This window comes from Coloeus monedula (genome assembly GCF_965178545.1).
Source record: "Coloeus monedula genome assembly, chromosome: 4".
Taxonomy (NCBI): domain Eukaryota; kingdom Metazoa; phylum Chordata; class Aves; order Passeriformes; family Corvidae; genus Coloeus; species Coloeus monedula.
In genome coordinates this window covers 24,812,464-24,823,091 of record NC_138784.1, presented here as the reverse complement: position 1 = coordinate 24,823,091, position 10,628 = coordinate 24,812,464, and the positions used below count along the sequence as shown (strand labels likewise).

General features: G+C 50.3%; 2 protein-coding genes across 2 annotated transcripts; one reads left to right on the top strand and one right to left on the bottom strand.

Moving 5' to 3' along the window:
- Positions 1-2,736: 2,736 nt before the first annotated feature.
- Positions 2,737-3,831, top strand: LOC309571826 (urotensin-2 receptor-like; the record flags this gene model as incomplete). The annotated part of the gene is made up of 1 exon (XM_082279678.1): positions 2,737-3,831. The coding sequence occupies one exon, from the start codon at positions 2,737-2,739 to the stop codon at positions 3,829-3,831; it is 1,095 nt and encodes a 364-aa protein (XP_082135804.1).
- A 2,992-nt stretch (positions 3,832-6,823) lies between these two features.
- On the bottom strand, positions 6,824-10,367 carry LGALS1 (galectin 1; the record flags this gene model as incomplete). The annotated part of the gene is made up of 4 exons (XM_082280994.1): positions 10,318-10,367; positions 8,709-8,788; positions 7,353-7,524; positions 6,824-6,967 (listed from the first exon to the last, which is right to left on the bottom strand). Exons 1-4 carry the CDS (start codon positions 10,327-10,329, stop codon positions 6,824-6,826), a joined length of 408 nt encoding a protein of 135 aa, XP_082137120.1. The 5' UTR covers positions 10,330-10,367.
- Between the last annotated feature and the right edge of the window lie 261 nt (positions 10,368-10,628).

The window sequence follows — 10,628 nt, the reverse complement described above, 5'->3', positions numbered from 1 at the left end:
TACCTGCCGGTGAAAGAGATGTGAAAACATCTAGGTATTTGATCAGTTAGTGCAATGGTTGAGAAAGGTCACTTAAAAGATGTAACCTAACAGCCAAACGTGAGGCCTGTTTCCTTCTGCCATGTGTGGGCATGAAACCTTCTTCAGACCACATTTGTGTGCAGACCTTCCACCAAATGCTTCAGAGAAGATTAAGAGATCGTCTCAAAAATAATGTGGATATACATTTGGATATGTGGATAATGTGTGTATGCATACACATGTAGCAGTGATGGAGGCGGCATACTGCCCTAGGGAAGATACTGTGAGGGATATTCATGCCACTGAAGATCAGCTGCCAAACTTGAGTCTCTATCAAACCAATAGAGAGAGGTTGGGTCTTGAAGGGAGCAGCTGATAGTGTGTATAGAGTTCAGAGCCTGCTGTCTCTACTAAAGCCTAGGGGTTGATGCCTGAATACAGTAATACATGGATCTCTGCTCCCTCATTCTCTGTATGTCAAAGGCCTGGCACTTTCATTTTGACCTACACATTGCATATGTTTTTCTTGCATATCATACATACATATCATTGTATGCAGTAGTATAACAGGGGAAGTCTGTATGTTCATGTTCTATTAGTAACAGTTAGTCCAAAACACTAAATCAACCCATGATTCATGTCTTAAAGCTCATCTCTTAAAGCTCTCTTGGGAGAGCTGTGTTTCACGTGCTGGAAGGAGCAGCTGAGTTCTGCTGGTTACTGTAGAATCTGATGTGTTTGCAGTTTTACACCAGCAATGTGAGAAAAGGTATCTCGTGTTATGGGGAGCTAGCTGGAATTAATGAGACAACCAGTACTTTAATTAGCCCCTAAAGAAATAAATAAAAACTCCCACTGTAATTTATTTTAACTTTCTAAACTGGCTGACCTGTTAACAGCTGAGGTATGAGGTTGTTTCTCGGGAAAAAGCACCGACAATCAAACAACAAGCCATAGCTGTTCATCGTTGTTTCCTCAGGCATGTGGACTGTGATTGTTCCCGTCAGAGCCAAATGGGCAGACTCACGGTGCCCCTTTGCTTCTCTGGGGACCCCACTCTGTTCCAAGACCACCACAATCTGTTGGGAGCATCACTCGCCCTGCTGCCATGGTGCAATGGAAATATCCACCTAAAAGTATATTTTCACTGCATTTTGCAGATCTGTCCCAGTTTGGAGTGTGATTTTTCTGAAAACCAAAGGTCCTTGCACAGTGAGGGGAGTACTGATGGGATGCCTCCTCCTCCTGTTTGCTGCTGAATTACCACTGCTGGACATGAGCAGAGGCATTTGACTCAGCCACAATGAAGCTAATACACTGATGATGCAAAAGAGCGTGGCTGGAGTGGCCCGAAACTCTGAACTAACAGCAGAGTACATGCAGTAGGGCACATCTGTCTCTGCTCTGCAAATTCTAGCCCACCGTGTCTTCCCTGAGACAACGAGGCTCAGATGTGAGAGAGGGAAAGGGCAGGGTAGCATCGGCCGTGGGTGTCATGTGATGGTGTCTCGCTAGAAGGCGGTGGTGCCTACTTAATGGGCTTCTGCTCCCTGCTCTGAGGCGAGGCAGCTTCCTGGGGCTTTGAGGGAAGGAGGGGGAAAGCTTGGAGGAGGATAGCCTTTGTGGAGAGGAAGGAAAGACCGAATCTAAAATATCCAGTCCGTTGAGTCTTTAGGAGCTTGCTGCTGGCTTGAGGGCAAGGGTGGAAAAGGGCCAGGACAGAAAACGTGAGATGTCTTACCATCCGGTGGGTCTGCTTGCAAACTGGGAACTACATCCATGACACCCAAACCTCAAAGGGCCCTGGCGTCCTTGGGAGGGAGCAGGGGACAGGTTCTCTCAGTCTGGCTTTGCTAGAGAGAGCTGTGTAGCTGCTCCCTGCCCACTGCTCTTCCAGGGCTGGCTCTTGTTTCCCTTCTAAAGCCACAGCATGATGCTTTCCACCCTCCTTGCCATATTGTGGAGCGTTGTCTTTCAGGTGTCTCCTCTCTCAAATGAGGACAACTGTACAAGGGGAAATGGGAAAAAGAAAGGGAAACAAGAACAAGAAGGAGGAGGGAGCAGGAGAAAGGTGCAGGAAGATACGGGGGAAGAAAGCATGTCTGCCAGAAAGAGGAAAAGAGCCAGTGGGGCTCCTCAGCTAGTGGCTAAAAGTCCAGTATAAATTGGGAACTGCACTCACACTGGTGTGTGAAGCTGTGAGTCAGGCACATTCCTCCGTGCAGTGGTCAAGGCAACTCTTGGGGGGTTGGTTCAGCGGGGCAGAGCCCACCTCTCCAAAGTCTGTCTGAGCTGAGCTGACACAGACTTGGGAGCAGAAATCCACTTCTTCATCCACTGTTTCTGTGAGCCCAACAAACTCTGGAGAAGCAACAAATGAAGAGCTAGTGAAGGAAAGAGATATTTCCTCCTGGCTGGCAGAGGCTATCTGGCACCTATCGGTCTTGAAGGAAAGGGTCCCTTTCTTGGCTCTTTCATGGTTAAGGAAAACAACTGGACAGAGCTTCTGATGGACAAGATCAGCAAAATGGACTGGGCAGCTGGAGGTGAGGAATAGACTTCTCTGGAGCACCCTGTGTCTGATGAACTCTCCCCATTCTTCCTTTGGCTGCTTTGCTGTTAAGGCTGGACGTGTCCTGTACAGCGAGGGGGGAAGGCAGGAGGAAGGAACAGGTCTCTGAGAGCTTGATTTGCTCTTGCTCAACTGACCCAAAGATGTCTTACAACCCTTCCCTCATCAGCCCAAGTCCTGGAGAGGATCCCAAGGGTGGCAGTTTCTTGGAGGAAAGCAGTGGTGGGGGTGATGACAGCAATGCCCTGGGTGGGGACAGCCTGGTCACAGGGCCTCTGGGCGCAGTGCTGCTGGCCATGTACCTCACTGGGATGGTGGGGAACATCTACACGGTGGTGGTGGCCTCTGGCAGGGTGGCAGGCTGCTCAGCAGGCTCCTTGGGGGTCTACATGGTCAACCTTGCCCTGGCTGACCTCCTGTACCTCTCCACTATCCCCTTTGTGGTTTGCACCTACTTCGCCCATGACTGGTTCTTTGGGGATGTGGGTTGCAGGCTTTTGCTCAGCCTGGACCTCCTCACCATGCACGCCAGCATCTTCCTCCTGACCGCCATGAGCCTGGAGAGGTACTGGGCAGTGGCCAAGCCTCTGCGGGCCAGGCGGGCCAGCAATGCCTACCGCAAACTGGCCAGCGCCATCCTCTGGCTCCTCTCACTCCTGCTCACGGCCCCCATGATGGTGATGACCCAGCTGCGGGAGGGGGACGGCCCCCACAAGCGCATCTGCGTCCCCACCTGGACGCCATCAGCTTTCCGGCTCTACCTGACGGTTCTGTTCACCACCAGCGTCCTGGCACCCGGCACAGTGCTGGGCATTGTCTACGCCCGCCTGGCCCGGGCGTACCGCTCCTCGGCCTGGGGCCTGGGGCTGCCGGTGGCCGGCCGGGCCCCTGCCCGGCGGCTCCTCTCCAGGATCTCTGCCATTGTGGTGGCCTACTGGGCCTGCTTCCTCCCCTTCTGGGCCTGGCAGCTGGCCGGGCTGTACCAGCGAGAGGGGCTGGGCATTGGCCCCACCACCCAGGCCTACCTCAACTTCGGTGTCACATGCCTGGCCTATGGCAACAGCTGTGTCAACCCCTTCCTGTACACCCTGCTCTCCAGCAGCTACCGCCGGCGCCGTGGCCACACTGGGATGGGCACGGCACAGCCTGCAGCACCCTCTCAGCAGGCTGCGGGAAGCCACAGCATCCCCCTGGCTTTCAGGGAGTTGATGGCGTCTGTGAGGGAAAGCGAGGGGTGAGCAGGCTGGGAACACCTGACCTTTGGCTGGGGTCAGGTTGAGAAATAAAAGTGCATCTCCTTCCATGCCAGCATGCAGTGTCTTCCATCAATGTTGTCACGGTGCTTTCCCCTTTGCATGGCTGCTCATCCTGCTCAGATGGGTGGGGACAGTGCTTGTCTCAGGGATCCTGACTCCATCCTCAGGTCCTTCAGCCCTCACACACCAGCCTCCACCTTGCACAAGGCTGGGGAGTGGGTGGAAGAGAGCAGTCAGTTTTGATATGTCTAAATTATATAGCTGGGGAATCTTTGCCACCCCTCATCTCCCTGCTAGCAACGGGCCAAACCATAACAAAGTCAGGACAACAGTGAGTCATAGATTTCACAAGAACAGTGAGTCACTTCAAGAAACAGCCACGCTAGCAGGAGACGTCACTGAGGTTCATACTCCTGTGGTAAAGCTACCACTTGGCTTTCTATTACTTTTTCTTCTTACATCTCGAGTTCTTTTTACTCAGAGTTTGAATTTAGACGCAGAAGAGCAAGTATTCTTGTTCTGACTTAGTTGTTTATTATATCTTATCAGTACACAGCTGCACAGAGAGTGCCTCTTTGTTGGAAGAGTGGAAAATGCCGTGAGTTTTACTTTTCCAAGCTTTTTAAAGTCTAAATTAACCAATTATAAGATATGTTTTTACTTACAACCCAATTACTAACTTTTCAAGTTCTGCAGTGTGGAACTTTGAACCCAGTAACAGAACATTCAGGTTTGTGAAGAAGAAGGAGAAAGAAGAAGACAAAAATCCACACCTCAAATCCTCCATGTTGTAACCTCTTATAACCTATATGTTCTAAACCTAATTTTCTACATTTCTATGTATTTCACCCAGTGACATAACTTTTAATTACATAGCAACAACCTCAGTGCTATCACACAATTTAGGAAACTTTTCCCAGGATTTTGGATCGAACACAGTGTGTTTCTGAGGTTCACTGCCTCTCAGCACTGAAAGGCTGAAATTCTCAGAATCCAGCTTTCTTCAAGAAACCTTCACAAAAATATCTTTGAAGAATCTAAAGAAAGATTGCCAAGTGCAATTAAGAGGCATTGAGAGATTCCCCTGTAGTATAGCCCAGGGACTCCAGCATATTTGCTCAGCTTTCAAGACGAGCCCAGCAGAGGAAGCTGCAAGGAGAGATCTCACCTCTGTGTCCATCATCACATCTCATGGTACCCTCACCAGCACCATGGGCCTGCTGTGGTGAAGGGAAATACTCTGGCCTACCAAATGTACCCCAGTCTGCCAGACTGTGTCAACACCACTGTGCAAACCGAGCCACGTCTCTTGCCTTGAGACCATCTAGCCTAGCATGGCTCATTTCCATACTGCTGAACCTCTCTTCTGCAGAAAACATGGCTTCATCCTTATCACACCGTGGGAAGAGTCCCCAAGCTATGCTGTGCCCCTGCCATGCCTATGCACAGGGTGGCAATGCTAGATGTCACGTTTACTATTATAGATACAAATAGATAGATATAAAAAGACAGTGATGTGATCATCCAAAGCAGACTGGCTTTGGGCAACACAGGACTTCAAGAGAGACCTAGCTGCAGAGTCTCAAGTTGCTTGTACACCCCAAGTGCTCCTGCCTTTCAGCTAAGCTCTTGTCTTTCTCTTCTTCCTCAACCCCACAGTTCCTAGCAGCCTAGCCTCTCTCTGCATGGGTACCTAGGACACAGGACCTGGCAGAGCCTCATAAATTATGAAGTAAAAACAGGAGGTATTGCTGCTGTAGTAGGAAGTCCCTGTTCTCCAGCTGCTCTGCAACTGCTTAATGCAAGGAACTATCCCAGCCAGGCCTGCAGGGAATCCTGTAGTATTGTTGGTGCTTTGTGTTGCTCATGGCCAAGCCTGGAAGTGAGGGCTCAAAGGTTGGGTCCTTCCATCCCAGACCTTCCTGGTAACTGCTGTGCACTGTGGCCAGGGCAGATCCCACCTTTCCGATACCCACCACGCACAGCATGCTCAACAGCAGCAGTCATTGCTGCCAAGGCAGCATTAGACTGAGAGAGCCCCTGAGGCAGCTGTGCAGTAACATCAAACATGCCTGACTGCCTCAGACTCCTCAGAGTCTAGCCTCAGTTTAGACTGAGCAGTGCTCAGGTTCATTTGGGCCAAGTAAAGCAGGAACGAAAGCAAAGTGCACACAGCCTTAGCATCCCACACTCCAGCTGGACACTGCTGCCTCCCTCAGCTCTGGATAGAACAGGCAAAGCACAAAGGGCAGAATAAAACCAGACACCTCTGGGTTATTGCCCTCGTGTGCCACAGCACAACACTTTATGCTTCTGCAGCTACTGGAAGAAAGGATTTGGATGAGGAGCCCTCTACATGCTCTGTCACACCCAGCAAGGCAGCTTTTGTACTGTCTCCATACAGCAGCAAGAGGTCCCAAGAAGATAATAGGACTAGGAGCAGCCTCTACAGAAGGCTGCAGCCAAAGTTAGCACAGCTGAGGGCTTTCCCCTCACTCCCTGCCTCACTGGGTTCACCTAGCACAGCCACTCAATGCTGTCTGATGTCAGCCAGGGTGCTTAGTTTAGGCTGGGATAGATTTAATCAACCTGTTTTATTCAGGCAATGTAATGTGTCAGTCCAGACCTCAACAGTGGGTGACCTTGCCTAAGGGACCCTTTTATTCTCCCCCCAGTGACAATTAGTCCTAATGCCTCCTCCTGCGACTCTCCTTGTATTTTTAACCTTCTGCATTTCCAGGTTTTAACCCTCACCCTCTTCTCCATCCATGACTTTCAAGGCCAAGACTGGGACAATTGCATCCACTTATGGTACTCAAGTAAAATTGACTACCCTCATCCACCCACTCCCAGCAAGGTGCCCAACCCATGTAGGCTTGCAATATTAAACAGATTAGATTTTGAGACTTAGTACACCAAAATTTATTTATTGATTGCTTTTTCTGTATCTTTGAGATGGAGGTGTCAGAGGAAGTTATTCCCAGCTGAGGGACTGGAGTGTGAAGTCCCCTTGTGTATCAAAGTAGTCAAAGACAGAGAGATTAAGCCGGTTAGGGAACGTGAACTGGTGGCCTGGCAGGTGGACTGTCACATCATTTTGGTTGACACCAAAAGTGATCTGCAACACAAATGGAAAAGTCAAAGAAAGTTTCCTCAGGCCTCTACCCTCTGCAGCACTGCTGTGCCACCCTCTGCTTCTTAGGGTGAACAAGCTCAGTAGAACAACCTGTTCATCAACAGTCCAAGTGTTAGTCTGGTCTCCCAAGAGATGCCCATTCCCTGCTCTGTTCAGTAGTAACATCTCTGAGCCAGATGGAGCTCGCACTTTTGATCCCCACCCTCCAACAATGCTCAGAGCTCTGAGTGGTGGCACTGGCCAAGCAGGAGAAGCCAGCCACCTCCTGTACAGCCAGCCCTTGCAGCTGGATGTCCTGTGCCAAACACCCTCCCTTCACCAGAGCATGTGCAGAGAGTATGTATACACAAATATATGCATGCCTCACCTCTGCTGTGCCCCCTTTCTGGAAAGGAAAGACAGTCTCCCTGTGCTCTGCACCCCACTCTTCCACCTTCTTTGAGTTGCACACGATAGTGTTCACATCGCCGTGAGCATCAAAACGGGGATTGAAGTGAAGTCCAAGGAGGGTAGCATCCTTGCCCAGATTCATCACAAAGCTGCAGAGAAAAGACAGACATCAATACAGCTAAAAAAAGAAATAAAATCAATACTATGGTAGCATGTTTCTCATTACCATGAGCATCCCTGGGTCTGTTTCCTCAAGCCCAGGGTAACCTAAGAGGAGCCCTTTGCTAAATTACACAGTTTCCTTAAAAAGATGGTGCTGTGGCAGTAAGGGGTACTTTCCTCTTCTGGGGTGATAGGCTACAGAGTGCCATCCCTGGGAGAGACACCACTTGTTTCCCCAAAGCTTTTAACAAGAGAATGGTTCAGCATACAGAGCCCTGAACAGGATAGTCCTACACCCAAACCAATTCCCAAGGAGTCAGTTGCTTTCCATAGATTTCCTTTCAGTCCTGAACAGTTAGCTAGTGCTGCATCCTGTCTGACAGCCACTGCCTTCTCCCCATCCTGCAGGCAGCTGAAATAATTATCATGTCATTAGCACTCCCAAAGTATCTGCAACAGCAGTGGGAGGAAGCTTTCTAGCCTAGTGTCCACCTTGCCTTCAGGCCTCTTACCCAGATGAGAAGAGGCATATTATTTGGCAAGAGAAAGCCTGAGAGGCTTCAGTCAGACAGTATCAAACTTCAAAGGCACTGGGAAGAGCTGGGACATGTTTCCTGGAACACCGCTAGTGCTGGTACAGCTGCTATGAGCTCTGCCTTACCTGCAAAGGGGCCCCTCCAGCCACAGACTTGCACAAGGGCTGGGGGCTGCTGCAGAGGCTTCCCTGAGAAACCCAGCCACCCTGATTCCTGCACATTTAGGGGTACATTTCCACTTAATCCCACCTGCCTGCTCACCATCTTTCTTCCTTCTTTCCCCACTACCACGCGAGAGGCAACTCCTTTGGGGCACCATAAATGTCCCTACTCCTGGCCACCTTCGTGCAGGGGAGAGGATGTGGTGGAGCAGATCAAACCAAATCTCAGTATAGACACAGCTTCCATTTCCTTTACCCTGCACTAGAGAGGATGTGGTCACTGCCAGTGTGCACAGCTGGAAGTTCACATCTGCTTTGGCTTAGCCCCTTGGCAGTACTGTGTCTGCAATGTGCATTAGGTGATGACTCACTGGGAAGCACTGCTGGCATTAACCTTTTCTCCTCTTCTACCCAAGGGACAGAATCCTTTTGCAGACCCTCAGTGTGGTGCCTGGGCAGCACAGCACAACTCACCTCTTGGCATTTGGTGCAATTTTCCCCTTGACAGTGAGGCGCTGGCCAGGCTTGAGACCCAAGTTGGTGCACACTGGTCCCTGGAGAACGTGAAAGCAGAGACTTTAGCTCAGTACCTGCCGGCTCACTTGTTCTGGCTTGGCAGCTTTCCCTGCTGCCTTTCAAGATGCGCTTTGCTTTGGACCCATGGAGAAACAGGGAATCTCCCTTGCCCTAGGGCACTGCAGCAAGGACATCCCAGAGAAGTTACCCCAATCACATGGTACATTTGATTGGAGCTCGATTTCCTAATCTTTCTCCTGCTGCTCTCATCAACATATCTGTATTTCACAGCAGTGAAGTGTAAGCACCTGCACACTCCAATCACACCCACCCCATCCTAAACACACCCATGTGCCTTGCAGGTCTCATGTCATCCCACACAAGTCTATTTGGGATGGAGCCTCCACTCCCTTCCCCTAGCTCATGTTTGAACTTCAAGCCTTGCCCAGGTCCAAGGGCTCAGACACCTTGCTCCTATCTCCCAATGGCTTGAGTTTTTTTTTTTGTAGGCTCAGTATTTGCAAGAACATTCTGCTCCACATAGACACCTTCCCACCTCCTTCTCTCTAGGAGGGCCAAAGTACCCTCGCAAACCCATGTGTGCTCATTTTTCATCGCAGCAGAGGCAAGACCTCAAGAATACTAAAAATCTTTTCCTATCCCACCTTAAAAAATAAGCTTGCACTTGGGAAAATCCCAGCTTAATCACCCTCAGCTTAATGAAAGGCAAATTAATCAAAGAAATGCAATCACTCTTCTAACGCAAGCAGCTCCCTAGCAGTCACAGAATAGTTAGGGCTGGAAGGGATCTTGGAGATCAAGTCCAACCCCCCTGGTAAAGCAGGTTCATGTAGAGCAGGTTGCAGAATGTCACATCCAGGTGGCTTTTGAATATCTCCTGAGCAGCAGACTCCACAAGCTCTGTGGACAGCCTGTTCCAGTGCTCCGTTACCCTCACACTGAGGAAGTTTTCCCCTGTGTTTCAGTTTGTACCTCTTGCCCCTTCCCCTGTTGCTGGGCAACTCTGTAAAGAATATGGCCCCATACTCTTGATACCTGCTCTTAAGATAACCTCTTAAGATATTTGAACGTAGTCCTTGACATTTACAGAACACTTCTGTAAGGCAAATTCCTTCCAAGAAAGAGAAGAATAACAATTCAATGACTCATGAAAACTTCAGCCAGAAAGCAAGCAGCAAGGCTGCCCAGAGAAGATGCTCAGACAGCAATAAATGTTACTGCAGCAGCTTCTCCAGAGCAGAGCTGCAGTAAAACAGGTTACCCCAGCTTAGGACACAAGCCAGCACGGATCCCCGCAGGTATAGCCCCAAAGGGATGCTACAGGAAAAAGAACCAGTGCTGCCAGAACACAAAACAGCAGCCAGCCCTCCGTAGCGGATGCAGCAGGGATTGTTCCTCACAGTAGCAGGCACCCTGCTCTAGCAGACCCTCTGACACTGGGGCTGATGTGTGGGTGGAGAAGGCTAGCACAAGCACCCTCACACCAAGCCAACATTCCCCACAGTCCTCCCTCCAGCAAAGCTGCCCCATCCCTTTCTCTACTCACACAAGAAGACATAGTGCCGCTCTGCAGGGTAATGCTCCTCTCTGCTGAGGTGCAAGGGTCCCAGGCGAGTAGCTCCTGGAGCCCCTCCCTTGCCTTTAAATAGATGGAGAACTGAGTTGTCCCAGCCCTTCTCCACCCCATGAACCAATGGGAAGGGTGGCAGGGGTTGGTTTTGGGAGGAGGGAGGGTCTATTAGACAGAGCTGCCTCCTCCCACCCTCACCCCGCCTCCTCTCCGGGATGTTTGAACACAGCCCTTCCAAACCGGCTGCGGGCCACTCCAGGAGGAGATCCAGCTGTGTGTGGCCATGA